We start from the raw sequence: 20,057 nt of genomic DNA on the forward strand, positions 1-20,057 counted from the left end.
GCCAGGCACAGTAACACCTCCTGCCTTTTTGTGTTTTCCAGGACCCTCCTTTTCCTCAACTACAGCTGCAGAACTGTGTAAAGCACTGGCCCAAGTAGCTCTAGAAGCTGTGTACAGGATCAAAACCTTCTGCACAGCAGCTTTAACTGTTACCTGTAATAAGGCCTCAGATCCACCCTGTTTTCTGTGCATCCCCAGGAGCAGCTGGAGAAAGCAATCCCATTCAGGTGTGCAACTTACTCTGTGAGTGTGGAAAGGAGCTGGGCTACTGCAGTGATGGGCACAGCTGGTGCCAGCCCTGACTGGACACTCCAGATCCAACGCTGGTGATAGAAGTAGCGGGACAGCGAGGCCAGGGTGGAAGAGGCAGTACGATTGGCCACCATAGTGAGCGGGCCAGACACCGGGGGATGCTCCAGGTTGAGAATGAAGGGGGCTCGATAGTCAGAAGGCAGCTTCTCATACCTAGGAGAGGGCAGAAGTGTGGCTCACTGAGGTGGAAAGAATGCTCTGCTCAGGGGCAGAGCTGTCTGGATTCAGAGCTCACTTGCTGGGCCCAGGACACAGCCCTCCAGCAGCAGAGCTTGGCTAGCCCAGCTCAGACATCTGTAACTAGATTTACTTCCACATCATATTAGTTAAGAGTAACAAATCTGCCTGTACAGCAAAGCCCCCTGAATGCAAGTCACAGTCCTCCCAGACTACAGCTGCCATTCCCAGTCACACAACCCAAACCCACCCCAACAAGCACCAGCTTCACAGCACTCTCATCCTGCAGCTGGCAGCACCATCCACAGACCCTCCTCTCTCCCATTTCCCAGGGCAAGGAGGCTGTGATGGATTTCCATCACTACCTGATTAGTAGCTTCTCCAAGGGTTTGTGCAGCACAACAAGGCAGGGTCTGTCTGAGAGGGCTGACTGGGCCCCAGCCACAGGTGGAGACTTGGAGGGAGAACTACTGCCAAACATTTTCCTCTTTGCTTTTGGAGTTGCTTCCTTGCTCTGGACCCTGTGGGGAAAGCGCAGCTGCAAGATTCGGTCCCGTAACTCCTCCACTATCTGTCATGGCAAAAGCAAAAGGTAAACATGACATAAGCTACTCAAAATAAGCTTCCAGAACAGGAGCCTGACTGAAAGGAATAGAACATTCCTTGAATATACAGATGAGCAGGAATTAAAGGTCATTTTACTTCTGAGGCACTAGCGAGACCAAGATTAAAATGACATAAGGCTCTTAGGTCCACATTTTAACAATTACAAATATTTTTAAAAGCAAAAGAAATGTCTAAAGATGATTTCAAGGCTGAAGAAATCGCCTTCCATAACTCTGATGAAAAACAAATTAATTGCATGCCAGCTCCTCCACAGAAGTGGTCTGAGTACCCACCCTCATTCTTTCCCTCCTCCTCTCTACAACAGCTTACAGTAAATGTAAACTAGTACATATAAGGCAGAGCCAGACTGTTCCCACAGCTGAGGTGTTTCCCCACTATCAGGTTCATGTGTTAAACCTCTATGGTAAAAGGTTTCAAGAGACTAGGTTATTTTTTGTGTTGGTTGGTTTATTTATTTCAAGATACTTTTAAAACAACTTCCTTATTACTCTTTTTAGCAGCTCTGAATATGGTTCTACCCACACCAGCATCTGATCCCCACAGTGCCCCAGTGTTTTCTTTGAAATTTCCATGGTTAGGTTTCTTTTCATGATCTTTGTTCAACTCTTTAATTTCCATTACCATTGTAGGCAAAGAGAACAGCAGCTCTCCATCTCCATCCTCAACACTAATTATTTCAGCAACTTTCCCCATCATTATGTCCTTTACAAGGAAAGGAGTGTCCCCAAATGTTAAGCAGAGCTCTTTTCTGCACTATGATGCCACCTGGATACTCTTCCTGGTTTCATACTGATAATACAGAATCTCCAATGGCATTTAAGTTCCCAAATCGAAGGTGCGCTATTTTGCAGTTATCAATACTAGTTTCCAGCCACCATCGTGCTGCATAGGTGTCCACAAAGCACAGAGGTTGAAAGGGCAGAGAAAACTAAACAGCTTTGTGCCATCTGTAGATTTTCCCAGCTCACTACCTGCAGATGAATTCCCTACCCTTTGACTAGTAAAAAGATCGAGAAAACCACAAGCAGCTTCTGCTTTGATGAGAGCAGAACGCTTCAATTTCCTTGCCTCATTTCCTAAGACAGTTTGTTTTACGACACTCCATTCCTACTCCAGTTCTACCGTTGTGTCCTATATGGAGTCTCATTAAAAGTCTTCTGTAAGTCAGACTGTACCAGGTGTTTTCCCTCCCTTAAACACTGGAAATTTGAATAGCTCAACACAAAAAACCCTTCTCCCTAAACAACGCAGCCTAAACATTGTACATGATACAATTTATGAACTACACACAGCTCCTGGTGCAACGATCTGGAGCTTGTCCAGAGCTGCAGGGTATGTTGCCCGTCTCACGCCTTCCTCATGAAGTATTAACTTACACCTGCCAGAGGGAACTCCTCCATAAAACCTGTCACTTGGCATTACCTGCCCACGTGTTGGCCCAGCAATCGGTGCCCAAAGCCTGGATCCCCTAAAGACACGACAGGGCAGATCCTCCAGAGTGCCAGAGCACTTAGTGTTATCTGGGTTCATCATCTCAAAAAGATGGTCCCTCCCATGTTTGTCAGCTTCTCCTCAGACTGATCTAACACTAAAGCTAAGTGAGACAAACCAAAGATTTGTTTCACGAAGACAGGAGATCAGGGTTTAATGACAAACTTCTTTATAACAAAAGGTTCACACAGCTTAACAGCAAAACATCTTTCCCATACTTACTGTTTCACCTAGAAGACTTAAGACTTGTCTCTACCATTAGAGCTGGAGAGAGTCCACAGAGTAACCCCACCTTCTGCATCTGACTAGGACAGCCCATTTCTTCTGATATAAAGAGGTTATTAAAAATTTATCAAGCAGACTTCCATCTCTAAAACATTTTTGGGGTATTACATTTTTTTCTCTCCCTGTACTGCTTATGCAGGGCATTGTCTGCATTTTAACTCTAACTCCTCCTTGCCCAGATGATACAATATATACATATGCAATTCACCACCTACTGAAGCAGATAGTCTAGGGAACATGTAGTACATCCATCACATAGGTCTTTACAGATGAGTCAGACAAGTATCTGCTGTTCCTGACACACAGTATTGATTGTGTTTTGGTCACAAGGATACACTAGATAACCTGTGAGTCATTTCAAGCCCCACAGTTGAAGTAAGCAATGGGAAAAACACACGCAACCACCTATTCTATTGATCTTCAAAGTCTTTGGGTTTAGATCTTTCACAGACTTAACACAGAAATCTTTGTCCAGACTGTCCCCTTCTGTTACAGTAAATTCACACTCATCTAAGCCTTAACACAGTAGTTCGTTATTAGAGGATACCTGCCCACAGCGTTGCCTGTGATTTACCCACCACTTTCACAACTTCTTGCTCTGCTCCCACCCCAGGAAGCAGCCAGCCAGCTCTCACCTTGTTCCTGGCCTGTGCAGGTGTGCCAATGGGGAACCCCAGACGGAGAACCATGCAGGGAGCTTTAGAGATGATCCGCACCACATAAAATGAGGAAGGTGTGGGATCCTCAGAGCTGGAGAGGAGGGATTAAGATAAGGCTGAAATAGCACAGACCTTGCTGCTCTGTCATGTCAGACCAAGCAGAGGCCTGCTCTGCAGAGCTCAACAGCCCACACACCTTGGCAGCAACACATGCCAGTCCTAGTGCTCAGAAACCCCCCAGTTGGCTTCCCTCTCCCTCTGGGCTCTGCCTGACACAGAGGGGCAGCAGTTCGGAATACCCAGGGTTTCATAACCACCCGTATTGCTCTTATCCTCTCCTCTAGACATCTGCTTCTGGCCCATCACAGAGTACTGGTCTAACTGGATCTTTGGTCTGGCCACATGCCCCACTCCCCATCCAGGACTGCTTCAGAGCCACTCACCCGTGTATCAGTTTGACATAGGAGTAGCCCTCCACCAGCACAAAGCTGCTCCAGTCCCGCAGTAAGGAGGTGAGCGCCGAGTGAGAGATGCGGCACTGGATGGTACTGTAGCGGCCATTGTTGCCTGGTGTGTGCAGGTGCTTGGGCACAGGCCTGCAGAGTGTGGCAGAAAGTAATTTCAAAACCAGTTTCTCTTCTTCCCAGAGTTTGATACATCCATTCCAACTCATTCTCTGACTGGTACATCAGCCTTCTGCCTCCACAGCAGCCAACATACAAGCACCTTGCCTGCTTGTGCCTGTTGGCGACAGCCAGGCTCACAGAGCGCACGTGGATCCTGCTCTCCACCCTGCATTATTGCTGTCTTCCTCCACGCAATATATGGCTAATATTTACATAACTCTGCAACTAGAAGCAGCCTCAGGAAAGCAATGCTTTTGGGGAAGATGTTTTCCAGCAGCAAACAAAAAGTGTGGGATAGCTCTAACTGGATGGTCCACACCCCCTGCAGTCAGGAAATCCAAACTTGAGGGACGTGAGAAACAGTTTGCGCTTCTGAGAACAGCCCCCCTCTTGACAAAGATGACTTCCCTACCCCAAGTCCCTCTCAGATAAATGAGCCTTCCCTATCCATCAGGTCCTACTTGTGAGGCCCTTCCCTTGGCCATAGGCACCCACAAAATAGCTGCACCTGGACTGAACTGGACCCTCTGCTTTCCCAGGCTGGCCCACACTGCGCACTGAGCTCATCCCTCCAGTTACATACGTGTCATGCTCCAGCAGGAGGACAATACGATGCATGTGCAGCCACCTCTGCCAGAAGTTGGCATCCATGGAAAGGATAGGTTTCCAGTAGGAGGCAAACTGGGAATGGCTTGAGTCAGACCCACTGTGCTGCAGGGATAGCACCTGAGAAAATGACAGGGCAATATTCAGCAAGAAGCTGTCTGGCTCCACCCAGAGAGAGTAGGAATTTCTCTAGTGGCCAAGCTATGTAGGCCTAGAAGGCTAGCCACATCCCTGGCTTTTGGTAACTGCCTCTCAGCAGAATAATGAAGTGCGTTCACACTGAAACAGGCAATACAATGTAAGAAAAAATAAATCAGGTTCCTGAAATTTCAAGTTAATTAGGAATTTAACTACTTGGTATCAAGTAAATCAACTGTGGAAAAGATGGCATATGTAATGGTGTGCTTTCTGATTGAGAGGGTGATATATGGCTTGTGTCAGCATAGCAATTACACATTGAGAAAACTTGTCTGAAACTGCTCATGCAAATAGGGTACCAGCAATGGGTGGCTTTGGGCAACTCTAACATGTTTGTATGGTAACACTGTAATTTCACCATCTATAGCAACTCTGCTGACACAGAAATAAAGTGGTGGTTAGCCATAAGATGGGATGCTCCAGATATACTGCTGGATACATAACCCTACGTAGTGAAAATTTAGGAGGCAAACCTAAAGTAGCGTTTAAGCAATAAAATTAAAGGCATAGTTCTCTTAAATTAAAGCTCCCCTAGCCAATGCCAAAGACTCTGCTAGCAGGGAACATAGAATATGCTAGCACTTCTGCTCAGTGAGCTTCAATGAGTTTGAATTTTGCAGTGGAAACTATTACCTCATGTTTAGTTTCTGCTTTGCAGATGACAAGTATTGCTCTTGAACCTTCCACATGAATGCTCAGAGCAATAAGCCCATCAAACAACAACTATTCTGCACATCCTATGTCTTCCCCTGATGGTGTGAGTTACAAGGGCACAAGACTGCCAGCAGCAACTCCACATATATGAGGCATCCACTGAAAAACCATGGCAAGAATAAGCGTGTCAGCTTCCCCATCAGTCTCACACATCCTATCACTACAGGAGAAGGCTGTAGCACACTTAGAAGACCTGCTGTGAGGCTTAGGGGTATAGCTGCAGCAATACAGAAATAGGGTGATGTCTTAAAGAGGAAAAAGTATGTGGTGGGATGTTCACAGGCACTGGATTGCACCTGAGCTCTGCTACCGAGCAGGACAAAGAACATGAGATGAAGCCCAAAAGTTACAGAAGATCTTGATTGCCTGCTGGGATTCAAGCATCCCCTGGTGCAAGACAGACAGGCAGGAGGGACAACCTATCCCATATTAAATAGGAGAGAGAAGGAACATACTGGAGTGGTGGAGCCTGGGGGGATGTAGAAGAGGGGCACCCCATTCTTGGTGCTCTCAGGAATGGTGAAGTGTTCTGGGACTGTGTCAAAAGACTGCAGATGAACCAACATCTGATCTGTCTGGTTGATGCTGAAAAAGAAGAAGCAGTTAGGCACAAAAGCCCATGTTCTCCCCCCACTGGCCCAGTCAGCCCAGTGCCTGCACACACAGACCTCCCCATGTATTGGGAGCCCATCTACACCAACACAGCTTTCTAAGGCAATGCTGAGATTCAATGCGATTGCAAAGCACATGTTAAGGGAGTTCAAGTGTAACAGTTTAATATATAAGATGACCAGAGTTGGAAATGAAGTGCTAGCAAATGAACCTGCTGAATAGCAGGGAGTAATGGTCACCCTGGCCAGGAAACAGTTATAACCTGCAGGTCCTTCAGGCCTAGAGACATGAGGTGCTGCTCTCAGTGTGTCCATGCAACACAGCTTCAAGGCTGTGCTGTAAGAACACACCACCTCCATGGAAGGGCAGTCAGAGTTAAGGTTTCCATCACAGGATCACGACTCAGGGGCAGCAATACCTTCACCATGAAGCCATCTTACAGCCTAGGCCACAGGCCAGTTTGAGTCTTTCCCTCGGCTAGATGGCAAGCTTGTTGCTAGTCATGCCTCTTCCTCAGAGCACATTCGTTTGAGGTTGTGACAGCTGCTTGTATAACCCATGCCCCAGCATGCCAAAGAAGGAATTTCTTCATTATATTGGACACTGAGCATGGCTGGGGATGGTCAGGCTCACCTCTGCAAGGTGTTCCAGAAGCGCCGGATGACCGTAGTGCGGTACAGACTGGTGATAGGCTTCCTCATGGTGCAACTGATGTCATGCAAAATGTCATAGCTTCCCTCCATCGTCACTTCCACCCACGTGCTGCGCTTTGACGGGTCCAGGGGCCAGGGTGTCACAGCTAAGTACTCTATCCTCATGTTATGCTTCCAAAGCAGCACTAGTTTCACCTCCAGTTGAGACCCACCTGCATGAAAGCAGAGGAGTAAGTTCAAGTGCTTGTTTGGTACGCATCCAAGCTTCCTCTCTGACCAGGGACTACATGATACTCTGAGATTGTTTGATTGCTGTGAGGACAAAGTAATCTAAGAACTGTTTGCTCTAGCTGAAGTCATTCTGTCTCCTTCCCAACAGAGGGAGGCGTTGCTTACACAGTAGCATTTGGTGAACAGTTCTTCAAATGTACGTGTAATATCTACACTAGAAAAGACAACTGAAACTTGGAGGAGGTGCTTCTTCACAGCTTCGTCTTTGTCTCTAAGAAAACTGTTGCTTTGCACAGATGAGCAGGGCCTTTAAGTTAAAAAGTTTTCTCATCTGCACTCTGCAGAGTTAATCTATCCCATTGGAGCAACAAGGACATTTACACATGATGGGCCCAGATCACAAACAGCCTGGAAGATGAGGCCCAATTCTTGAATTAAATTCCATGTTCTTCCTGAGCAGACAGTATATCATGCAATTCAGAACTTCAAGCACCAAAAGCTTCTCACCATGTTTACTTTCTTCTCCTCCCAAAGTTATTAAGTCAACAATGAATATTCACCCATTATTCAGACTGCACATTTTTACTTTTTTCTTTAAGCAGGCCATTGCATCTCTAGCAAGATTAACAGACACACCTGACAGCAAGCCTCACTGAGCCAGAAGAGTAGAAAACTGTCAAACTCCTGCTGACTGTGCATGTGTATTTGTACTGAAACAACCCAGGGAAACACATGACTTTCTCTAACAGTGCCGCTCTGCTGTTTCAACTGCTCAATCATCTATTCTGATGTCCAGCCTGCTCTATAGTTTGCCAGACTTGCAGCATTTGTGACGTAAGTGATTGGATGTGCTGGAAACCGTCCGAACAGGTCATCAGCCTGGATCCTATGTTTCCTGCAGAGTTGCATTTGCTGCTGTCATAGGCGCATCATGCCATCCTCTTCACAGGCTGACTACACTCCATTTTAAAGCCATCTTGCTTTTTGCTGCCATGGTCCCTGCTGGGAGGCTCCCCCAGAGTACTCTTTCCCTGTCAATGTTTAGACAAAACCTTCCAGAGTACATGCCAAATTCATGTTCAGTTGTTCTTTTGATTAAATTATTCTTTATCTGAGAAGCTTCATTTCCATAACACTGACAAGGAGTATGCACTAGGGGAAGAAATCCTTACCCAGTTTCAGCTGTTACTGTGCAGGTTAAACCAAGCCATGGTCATCAGCCTACAACAGAATATCCATTCCCCTTAACAGACCCAGACCTTCTTGCACCTCAAGAATTCATCTTGCCTGAATGATGATGACCAAATGTATACTATATTTCACCTGAGGGATTATTAGGGTTCTATTTAAGGCCACTAATATGTTCCACAATGGGTGCTTTGCATTACTATAAATGCATTTGCCAGGCTTGTACCATCTGTTGTTTCCATATGAAGATTGTCTAGTTTATCAGAGGCTAAACAAGAATTTATAAATTCGTCTCCATTTCATATGGTCACCTCGCTCTTATTGCTTTAGTGCTCACCCACTGCTTTCTGCACAGTATTTAGATTCTCATAACAAATCCTTTCTACTTCATCAACAGCAAACATGGTAAGTAAATTCCAACTTTTTTTGCCTAGATCATTAATAAAAATATTTCCGACTTCCACCTGTGTTTCCATTAGTCATCCTGGCTTCACTCCTACAATTCAACACAAGCAAAACTAAAAACATAGGCAAAATATTTGCTTAGTTTGCAGTCATACCTAGATAAATCTTTAGTTTGTTCTTACTGCAAAGCAAACCATTTCTGGTTTTTGACATTACAGCCAATAAAAGTTTTTGCTGCTTTGATTTCTTTCATAAAGTCCAGCTCTGGTTTTTAGAAAACTCAATTTGTCTTCCCGATTCCTGCCACTGAGAACAGCCATTCTTACTGGTCAGCTCATGTCCAGCCATTTTTATGCTGGATTGGTTCAGAGAGGAAGGTGAGGTTTTGAAAAACGTCCTTCAGGCTCTTCCCACACAGCAACACAAAATGGTCAGTGAGAAATTTTTTTTTTTTTGTTGCAGAGGGCAATCCTCTGACACTGTCCCAGAAATAAACAGGAAACACCATGGTCCCACAGCTTCTCAGACACAGCTTCTCTCCCTTCCATACCTTCCACTCCTCTCCTTTTCGCAAGCACTTCTGCATTCCTAACTAACCATAGTAGCCTTCTAAATGCCTAAATATCTAAAATCAAATAGCGAGGGAACTGGAGCACTTATAAATATCACAAACAACTTCTCCAGGCAACTCTGAGGACAAAGCTAGCTATTTATTCTATTTTGCCTTTGGCAAAGTGAAGCAGAAAAGCCACAGTGTCAAAGTCCACAACTGCACTCTTTCCTCTTGCTTCACAGCCAGCTGGCTCCTCAGTTTGCAAATTTTGGCAAAAGCTTTTGGCTATCCAGGTTAATTAACTGTTCTTTGTTATACACTTCTCTACAGAATGGCCCAGAGAGCCCTGATCAGTCAAACATGCTTTTCCTTAGCAGAGGCAGTGCTCAACATCAAAACATCTTGATCTTTTGTAAATTCTACTTTAAGAAGTTAGCTTAACAATTTTTCTGATCACAGACAGCAACTCCCCGGAGTATTTAGCCTTTCCAAAGTATAAGTCATTATCTACTACTATTCTAAAGGCTAGCATAGAAATACACACTGTATTTTTGATAGCTCAGACATAGCATTTTTAAATTCCTTCTAAATAAACTTCATCAAAGAGATACACAGAAAGTATTTCTGGCTCAGGGAGCCCCTGACCTGCAAAGAGCTAGAGAGTGCTCAAAGAGAAGAAAAAAGGAAAGGAGAAAGAGGATACCGTGTATGTTTACCCTATTCTCACTCCTCCCTGTGCATCTGCCCATAGCTATTCACCACAGAAGGTAACTCTGATTCAGGGCAGCTGCTCTTCTGTTTTCTGCTCTTGTAAAAACAAAAGACCAATTCATTTAGCATTCCAAGGACTAAAAGACACCTAGAGAAAAGTGCAGGGAGCATGGTGAACAGGTGGTGATATTTCCAATATATTCTTCCAGAGTATAGAAATTTGCTGCTTTATGATATCCTGAGACAGAGTTGTAGCTACAACTTTGTGCAAAAAGGTACAACATGAACTTGTCTGATTGCTTTTTGAATGATTCACATCTGCTACCTTATCCAGCACTTCCATACAGGACTTCACAGTCACCAAGAGCACTTCACCACTGCTGCCAGATCAAAGGCTCCTTCTCCAGCGCTGTCCAAGCTGCAAGTGAACTGGTGCGTTGAAGGATAAAAGACACAACACTGAGCACAGCTTGGACAGGAACTGACTTGTCACACTGTTTCATAGACATTCCTAGACAAAGAGAGTGCAGTGGACCTAATCTGCCTGGATTGAAAGGAAGTATCCCATGCCACACTTACAGGAAATTAGTGAAAGCAATCTACAGACATTACTAGAAGAGCTGTTTCAGTAGAAAATCATAGCAGATTCTTACTTTTAATAGAAAACTCCCAAGACAAGAAATTAGGGATATTCCTGAAAGACCAACTTTAGAAATTACCCCACCTAATACGATTTTTTGGGAAGGTTGCTAACATGCATTCAGTTTGTAAGAAGAATCAGGTCAAAAGAACTGCAATTTCCAGTCATCACACAGGAATAGCGAGCTGAACCAAGCAAGATGAACTTAAGGCTTAATTATTATGTGAAGAACACCACATTTAGGGACTACAAAACAAACAAACAAAAACCAGTAAAACACCCCTAAGGACTCATCAGCTGGAAGCAAAGGTATGTGAAAGACACAGGGATTTCTGTGTTAACAATCCAATGCAATCATGGAGAAAGCTCACATGATTCCTGGTCTATCAGATATGGTGTTTTACTTCAGAAGCCAGGAAGTATTAGCATTACTGAACAAGGCACCGATAAAACCACATTTACAACATCCTTATCCACTGTTTCAAGAAATATGACACCAAACTGTGAAAAGCAAACAACTGATGAGGAAAAAACCACATGCTATTAAGATGAATAAACAAAACAGAAAGCCTGCCCTTACAAAAGGAGACTGAAACATTGGCTTGCTTAACCTGCCAAAAGGGAGGTTACAAGGAGAAAGGCATTGTTCTTAAATACGTTTGTGCAATGCCAGAGAAGGAGGATAAACTTAATTAAGGATAATGAAGTCACACAGGTCTAATTTGGTTTGAGTGAGTTTAGAAAGGAAGCTAGAGAAAGAGCAATGAAATTCTGGGACAATCTTCTAAGCACAGCAGTGGCATAAGATATTTATACAGTTTAAGGCAGACCACAGTTAATTAATAGAAAACATCATATGGCAAGTTTGCAATGATTCTCGAGTTATATCATAGACTTTGATTTTCTGATAGAAAACATAATTCTGTGTACTAATATCCCAGAAAGAATAGTGAAGACCATGTGTTGTACATGTTTATGCTGTGTTTTAAGAATCCCATCCTCCAGGCTTTCTGCCGGTCATTGTGACAGTCAGAAATAATTTATTCTCTTGCTTGTAATTCATAACTTCCATCTGGATTTTTTCATCTCCCTTTTAGTTAAAGCACCACCACTAGTCACAGCTGGATATGGAAAGTTAGGCAGGATTTACAGGCACTCCTTGGGATACTCAAACCCCTCAAGGTCCCTAGTCCCTTCACTTTTTGTTAGTTCTCACACTCCAGGTGCCATAATCTCTAGCAAGTCAGATGAGAGAACAGGACCACTGGATGGTTTCACATTCTTCTAGTATCAGTCATGGTCCTGACTGATCTGGCATTTTCATCTGACAATATCCTTGTTTTCCTCCGTTTCTTCCTTTGGAAAACTGTAGTTTAGAGGCATTAAATCTGTTGTAACAAAGAGCTCAAATTTGTCTTAGTATTTTGGAGTGCATCTAACAAAGGACTAGAAAGGGAAAGGAGAAAAATGTGAAATATAGAGGAAGTCCCAGAAAATTCTGCAAAACCCCAAGCTCTGTCACTAGTTTCTCTGCAACTGTGGAGACTCATTTCCAAGACACAGAAGGTCACAGTCTGACTGTCCCTTCCCAAGCACTTACAGCCACAGAAGATAAGCCTGGCAAGTGCACAACAATACTGGACAGTCCTGCGTCAGGCAGTTACTCATGAAAACTTAGAGTTTGGAGAAAATGGCTCCTTCCTCCACAATACCAGCCCCTCTGCTGAGATGGCGGACCTTGCGCTTTCCTCTAAACAGCTGAGAACAGCTGAGTCTTATCTGAGCTCCAACCCCAGTGCAGCACAGTCACCTTTCGTGATGTTGACCTCACGGATGCTGTAGCCCTCACGCAGCCGGACTGAGACAATGCTCACAAGGTCAGCATGCACCTCCTTCTCAGTGTGCTTCTTCCTCCTCATCGCCAGAGCAGGGTTGCTGCTTGCAGACACCAGGTGCTCATTGAACAGTCTGTGCTGGGACACTGCAAATGGCAGAGATGAGGTTTGTGAAGGAGCAGCTCCCCTGCTCCTCATCCTACAGCAACAGCTTTCCCAAAGTGCTTCACAGAAGCTGCCAGGAACACTTGCTGGGCTGAAGAACAGTACATCCTTCAGGCACCACTTACACCCACTCCTGATTTGGCAACATAGCAAACAGGCACGCTAGCATGGCCAAAAGGCCTGGCAGAGGGGCAGGGTGGGGTGCCAGGGCCTGCTTCCTCTGGAACAGCCTTTGTGACAAGGCACATGTCGGTAGTTACACATTTAGTCTAGACAGGCAGAAACTGCACAGCTGTTGCAACAGTTGCACAGCATTTGGGCTTCACCGCTTTGCCTGGAAAACCTTGAATTCCCAGGTGCTTTCTAAAAGGTATCAGAACATGGAAGCCTTAAGACTAACACCTGATCTTTTTAAGATTAAAGATTTCCAAGTCCCAGGCCAGCTCTCTTCAAACTTGCCACCGTATGTGGCTTCCGCTGTCACGTTAGAGAAAGCACAGATGGCACCAGCATATCGCCGGGGCGTGGAAGGGTCTTTCCACGTTTTACTGGTAACCAATCTCTCCTGGCATACTCTCAGTCACCAACATTCACAAAATAAGAACAACCCAGAGAGGCATTCAGGACAGTTCTCAGGGGTCTAGTTTTTCAATCCAAACTGCCATCTGCAAGCCTGATTAAGACAAGCTCTCCAGAATGTCCCTATCTGCAAGCTAGCCAGTGTGCAGGAAAGGTCAGACGAGAGCTTCTTGCCCCCTTCAAGTTCTAGCGTAGTAGGCCTAACTGCAGTTTGCTGAGTGAAGTCCACAGAAAGGGAAACGGTGTAAAACAGGACATGTTTTCCCCAATCCACCCAATTCCTGGAACCAGGAGTGGAGTAACAAATGAGGCTGCACGGCCCAATAGTGCCCAGAGCCTACAGGAGGCATGGCTCAGTGGAGACAAGGGAGAGTATTAGCAGAACCAAGCCTGGGGGAGTCACCCCAAAGAGAGGTGCTGCAAGACATCTGTCTGCTGGAAGGAGGACATGCACATTCCTCACCACAGTAGTATTCTGGATTCAAGGACTCCCCAGTACGCAGAAAGGAGTATAGCAGAAATGCCTTGTGATACACATTCAGATCCAGGCTCAGGGGATCCAGCTCAGGGCATGTGGAGAGGTAAGCACCAAAAGTGGCCATGGCGATGAATTTCATCAGTTCCACATTAGGAACGTGGCCAAAGCTGCAATCGTATGAGTAGACACCGCCTACCTATGGGATGGATAAAGAAAATACCTGAGAGAGTTCAGCAGTGCCAAGGACAAGGCAGAGGACCAGTAAAGGCCTCAAACAGGCAGAGAAGACCCCTCTTCCCCTCTGGAAGTGAACGCCACTGACAGCAACCCACCTTCCTCCCTGTAGTAGGCAGCAGCCCCCACACTCCCTACTAAGGGCAGACATACCTGTACAAAGGAGCAGGCCACTGTGCCACTGCGGAGCTGATTGAGTAAAGTCTCGCACACAGCCACATCAGGGACACTAGTCACACCATCCGTAATTATTATTATACCTGTAAACAAGGCAGTATCTTAGTGCATCCTTCATCTCAACCAGCTACCACTCTCCCAGTATATCCACCAGACATAAAAATCAGCCAGGTCAAAAGTCGAAAGGAAAATCCTGAGGTTGGTTTAGAGCCTCCAAGCCTGGAGCTGGCAAATTACCCAACTAGGTACAGTGAAGCACTCAGGCAGGGCACAGCTCTGCACACCTGTGGCTGTCCTGAGCAACAATCCTCACAAACTCCCTCACACGTGGCACATGGCACAGTGTTGTTTTCCCCATTCCCACCACCACAATTTGCATACAGAGTACAGAGCAAAAGCTGCTGTTGAAATTTCATCCCTACCAGAAGGGTCCATGCACCAGCCCTTATAAAATTAATCTCAGCCTAAGGCAGGAGGAATACAATCCTTCACAAACAACCAGGCAAACTTCAACCCAGAGGACAAAGCCCACCTGCACTGGAGTTGGAGGGCAGCAGCTGCAGTGCTAGGATCCCTTGCCGGACCATGCTGACAAGGCCAACATCAGCAGTGACAACAGACACACTGGGCTTCCTCCCAGATGACTCCTGCACATCACCAGTACTCTCTTGGCTTAGGGGTGACAAATCCACCTGGAAAAGGTAAAAAAAAAACCAAACAAAATCACAAGGCCGCATGGGGCAGACTTCAACTTAGCTCTACTCACTCTCCCAAATGGCCTTCAGTCTAGCAGCCCCATGGTACCACAGCCCTGGAGCGCTTCAGCAAGCTCCACTTCTAGCTTTAATTTCCAGGTGCTCTCAAAGTCCTGGTCATTTGGGCCCCTTAGAACAGCTGGACAAGGCTGCTCAGGGGTGGAGGAAAGGGACAACATGCTCAGAGCTTTATTATAAGCTGATTTCTCCCAGAATAGGAAAGATGAGACACTTTGGGGTCACTAAAGCTCCTCTGCAGAGCAGTTCCCAGTTAAAGAGATGGCGAATCTCTTTTTTTTTTTTTCTGGTCATTTAGAAGCTGCAGCTATTCAGCATCTACTCAAGTAAAGCCCAGAAATGCTGGAGATGAAGACACAACTATGTCCCACTTATGAGACACGGCAGCAGAGGGGGTAAGGAGCCTCGTAAGGACAAAGTCTAGTGCCTGTACATTTAACTCTGTTCAAACAGCACTGATCATGTAGTGCTGATATAAGCAAATGAAGGGAGGCTTCTCCTGAATCTTCTATGAAAAACATCCCCCAGGCAAAGCCTGAAATTTGTATAATTACACGAATGAGGAACCTCATAGTCCCTCATCTCCAGAAGCCTCTGGCAGTTCAACTCTGTAATAAACTATTGCTTCATTTTTACTGCTAATACAGAGAATGTGCGAGACCCTCCCTTGCAAAGCTAGAGATGATTGGAGCTGAGAAAAAAAAATAAATTAGAACTAACTAAACTTTTGTTCTGCACAAATGGGAGTGGTCTGTGGCTGTGAGCAAAAAAACCCTGACTATCCATCACTTTAATTTGCCAGATGCCTTAAATTCAGACACTTGTTAACAATGACACAGCTAATAAAACTTCAAAAGTAAAAAATGTTTCAGTCCCTGCCCTCCGCCTGGGGCCTCCCACCTCCACCCCACAGCCTGTGGCACGACTCACCAGTCCCTTTGGCCTACAAGTGCGTCTCTTTCCTCTATTTGCATGGAAGAAGTTATAGGTTAATTTACCATGAGAGCAATACTGCAGCAAGCAGGAATGCATACAAAGCACTGCAAAAGCACTAGCTGGACACACTGATAAAGGTATTTACTTCCTGCAATCTTCTTTCTGTTCCAGGACTGACAGACTTAGCATTCAAAGATAGAAAATTCAGACAGAATATGGGATTTGAAGCACTTCAGATATGCAACCGCAGTAGATGACCAGTAGCCTCTTGCTCACCTTTTGAGATTTTTTTTTCCCCCCATCTACCCAAACTCTAATAACTAATGCTAAATAAGGACTAAATAACCTCAGCCAGGCCAACAATGCCTTGGGCTGCAAGAAGGGTGCCCAGATATGATTGTGACGGCCACATGAACATGGCAGTATCACAGTGTAACCTTCACATTCTTCATTTCCAAGATCAGGAGAGATATCTTGATGAGAAATCCACAGACATTCTGAATCCCTATAAAGTCACACTTTTCATTTCATTCTAAGCTGTATTTTATAGTGCTATTATTAACTTGTTGATACTTATATTCATGGCTACTACACAGCATCTGCCACAGATTTCAAAGAGTATTAGAAACTGCATCAGTTGTTTATTCAGTTTCATGGTCAGCTTTCATGCTAACAAGGAAGTATTTTCATTCAAGAAATGTAACATGAATCAAAGGTGTATTCACAGCTATTTGTAGATTAATGACACAGGCATAATCACCTCTCCCATCATCTTCTTCGGAGAGAAAGCACATCCTACATTTGTCCCATGATGTACAAGAAGTCAGGCTGCTTTACTGTACAATAATCTTGGGAAAGGTAATCATTTTCATCAGCCCTTCTAAACACTCACTGTTTCTGCTTCCTCAGTTTTCATGTCTCATTACTGGATACCACAGTATCCAGCCTATGCTACTGTTCCTCTTGTCACCCTACCCCAGAGGGGCCTCCGAGTGCAAATCTCCAGAAATCCGAAAGATCCCAACCACCTCTGCCTTCCTTACCTGTGGTTTGGGTTCATACTGTTGCTGAAGCATCTCTGCCACTTTGTTCTCAAAGGCACACAGCTGTGTGTACACTTGGTGCAGAAATGCCTCTCGCTTCGTCTCATCCAGCTGACAGCCCTGGAATAGTACCTGGCCCAAGGACACGGACATCAGTTATCAAGTTAAGGTTTTATAGTGCCAGCCCCCAAAATGATCCACAGGAACACAATTCTGCACAGTGAAGTTCAGAAATGTGCCTGACAAAGTACAGTACAGCACAGGCCTCATGTCACTACCCCTGCTCAGAGCCTGTGAGCAGCAGCGTCCGATGGCATCTGCAGTGCGCTCCACGGCAGATGCTCTCATCACTCTTTGGGAAATCTCCTTCTTGGGCAAGAAATATCTACTTCATTTGCCTTCTTCCAGGATAAGCAGCTGTCAGGAGAAAGTGATGTGGGATCCTTGTCAGAAGCCATTAACTCTGGTCTGATGTTTCTAAGGAAGGCCTGTTTGTTCTAATCTAAATCACCTATAGACTGATCCAATTATTGTCCAGTAAAGGATAAAGGAATAGCAAATTGAAATAAAGAAAAAAATAGACAAAAGAGGGTGAGTGATGTGACAGAGTGAGTCACGAGTCTGCCACCACAGAAACTCCCCAAGCTGACAGGCATGAGACTTGTATTTACACATGCCACCATCGTACAGGCAATCTGTCCACAACCAGGAGGCAAAGAAGATACAATACATAGACAAAGAACTCAACAGACATGTGGGATGCTGCATGTTATCCACATTCCCTCAACCTCAGATGAGCAAGACCTCACAGGAAAAGTAAGTGATTACAATATAGACAGGCTTTTCTGGGCAAGGGATACACATATATGCCTTTTCCTCCAGAAAAGAAACACAAAGCTTATCCAGTTATACCCAGATATCCAATTCTTGGCCTCATACAATAAACAAGTCTTTAGAGAGATCCAAAGAAGAAAAGTGTAGCAACTTCTGAGTGCTCAATTTAGTGTAAATAGGGGAGATATTAAGGCAAAGCATGATGACGTCTGCAGGACAGTTGGACAAGATGACACAAAACGTCACCGGTAAATGGAAATTCCTGCTACATTTACTTTGGTAGGACCTAAGAATGTACCAACTCGAGGGCTGTGCTCTCCAAGCACTACACAGGCCATTAAAGGCTGCAGCCTCACAGAAGGCTTGGGCAGAGGCGCCTGAGGAGAGAGGAGGGGAACAAGCATAGACTAACAGGCTCCTCCTGTTACCACCCACTTTCCCTGGTATTAGCAAAGGGATGAAGGACACCATCAGAAATGCAAAAATAATGTGAAAATACTGTAAGGTGGAAGGGATAAAGGATGAACTTCAAAAACCACACTGGCCCCATAAACCAGACTTCAAATTATTAAACAGACCTGCCCTGGCTCAAGTAAAATCTCATTGATAACCTCAATACTGTGGCCAGCTGCTGTCTCTAGCAAGGAGAAACATTCATACCAGTGCAAAAAAAGAGAGCAAGGTTTGTAGGAAAAGAAAAGGATCTTTGAGTAAACCACTGCTACACAGTTGGAGCAGGCAGACAAGTTTTTGGTCACACCAGCTCTTCTTGAATGCCTCAAGCTACTTATAACAGGCTAAAAATAATTAGCAAACAGAAATTTTTAAAAAACAACCGAAACAGCAAAATAATAACAAAAAGCACATTCAACGAGGGAAATATTTCCTGTGGCCCAACTCTGAGACCATGCCTATGGGTGCCATGATCTGCCGGGCCCTGATCTCCCAGGAGAAACCTCCGCTTCCTGCCCAGAAGTTGCTCACATACACTTCCCCACCAAACCAGCTGCACATTTTAATGAGACAAGTCTGCATCATCACAGATAACAGAGCCCAGCTACCACATGCCCCCTCTTCCCTCTGTGTGTGCAGAAAGCCCATACAGTGAGCTGCTCATGCGCTGAGTTGTGCCAAGGGAGAGGCTGAACTTTACCTGATGGGACTGCAGGCCAATGATGGAGGAATATGCCTGGATAGTAACAAAGATCTCTGGCTGGTAGATAATGTCTGAACCAGGGATACGAAAGGGTCTTAACAATCCCACCAAACATCGGGAAAGGGCATGAAAGACTTCATCAAAAATTATCTCCCCTGTTGAGTCATCCTACAGAAACAGAGAAAGCAAACAGCTTTTTCATCTTCTAGGACTTTCAATCTCATTGCTGGTTGCCCCACCACACACAGCCAACAGCAAACATCCTTCTGCAGTGCCAGCAGGACTAAAATAACAGCTCACTGTAAATGAAAGTCACACACTGAGCATTCAGCAGAGAAACAGGATCTGCCATTAAGCTGTCTAGCTAACCTCCCTCCTGGGAAAAGCAAGACTTCTACAAAAGTTAAGACTACCACAGAGAGGAATAAGCCTTCTAAGTAAATAGAAATGACTCCAGCCTTTTAACACAAAACACCCCAAATAGGCAGTTTCTGCACTTACCACAATCCCTGTGGAAGGGCTCAGATCAAGTTCAATCACAAATCGGTACTGGCGGGCCAGGAAGGTGACCCGCGTAGAGGGCACGAGGAGATAGGGCCTGGGCTGGACAGGCTCATCTGGCTGCCACCCGTTAGGCAGGATGCTGAGAACATCAAGTTCATTTTCTGACTTCACCTACAAGAACAAGTAAGTGGTATGTGAGAGAACAACAAGCCAACGAGGAATCAAAGAAAGGAACTCAAAAAGGAATCGGAGAAAGGAACTGGATGAAAATCTTCTGCAGGGTCCAGCTGCTTGTGAGTGGTGTAGCCAACTTGCCACACCAGGCTGTGATAACATCATCCAAACCCGGGCACCAACTCACCAGCTCCGGCTCGGGCACAGCCCAGATGACCTGATGGAGTCGGCTGAGGACCCAGGCGAGGCGCACGTTGCGGGAGATGCGATAGTCTTTCTTCATCAGGAGGAAGACATGCCCTGCTTCCTCCACCTGCGTCAGAAGTACAGCGGCCCAGGTCACCCCACGGCTCGGCGGGCACCCCAGGAGGGCACCCCGCTCTGCCCCTCACCCCGCCCCCAGCTCCCCGATTTCCCCTTCCCCAGCTCAGCCCGACCCCGGCCCGGTCCCACCTCCGAGTCGGGCCTCTCGGCGGCCGCC

General features: G+C 45.5%; 1 protein-coding gene across 3 annotated transcripts in view; it reads right to left on the reverse strand.

The window, feature by feature from the left end:
• The window catches only part of SZT2 (SZT2, KICSTOR complex subunit), a 58,560-nt gene extending 38,509 nt beyond the window's left edge, over positions 1–20,051 (reverse strand). Inside the window, exons 1-16 of one of the 3 annotated variants that reach the window (XM_026853839.1) lie at positions 20,030–20,051; positions 19,764–19,889; positions 19,400–19,573; positions 18,896–19,066; positions 16,909–17,040; positions 14,689–14,848; positions 14,133–14,239; positions 13,731–13,941; positions 12,499–12,669; positions 6,941–7,172; positions 6,151–6,280; positions 4,761–4,903; positions 3,995–4,147; positions 3,528–3,642; positions 855–1,060; positions 241–465 (exon numbers count right to left, since the gene is read on the reverse strand). In XM_026853839.1, coding sequence (XP_026709640.1) covers positions 241–465; positions 855–1,060; positions 3,528–3,642; positions 3,995–4,147; positions 4,761–4,903; positions 6,151–6,280; positions 6,941–7,172; positions 12,499–12,669; positions 13,731–13,941; positions 14,133–14,239; positions 14,689–14,848; positions 16,909–17,040; positions 18,896–19,066; positions 19,400–19,573; positions 19,764–19,859 — 2,426 coding nt within the window. In that variant the 5' untranslated portion in view covers positions 19,860–19,889; positions 20,030–20,051. Of the gene's footprint in view, positions 1–240; positions 466–854; positions 1,061–3,527; positions 3,643–3,994; positions 4,148–4,760; positions 4,904–6,150; positions 6,281–6,940; positions 7,173–12,498; positions 12,670–13,730; positions 13,942–14,132; positions 14,240–14,688; positions 14,849–16,908; positions 17,041–18,895; positions 19,067–19,399; positions 19,574–19,763; positions 19,890–20,029 lie in introns of those variants that run through there. The other 2 variants (XM_026853840.1, XM_026853841.1) reach the window with 2 other exon arrangements.
• Positions 20,052–20,057: the final 6 nt, after the last annotated feature.

The sequence above is a fragment of the Athene cunicularia genome, assembly GCF_003259725.1.
Source record: "Athene cunicularia isolate RWA chromosome 8 unlocalized genomic scaffold, athCun1 chr8_part1, whole genome shotgun sequence".
Classification (NCBI taxonomy): domain Eukaryota; kingdom Metazoa; phylum Chordata; class Aves; order Strigiformes; family Strigidae; genus Athene; species Athene cunicularia.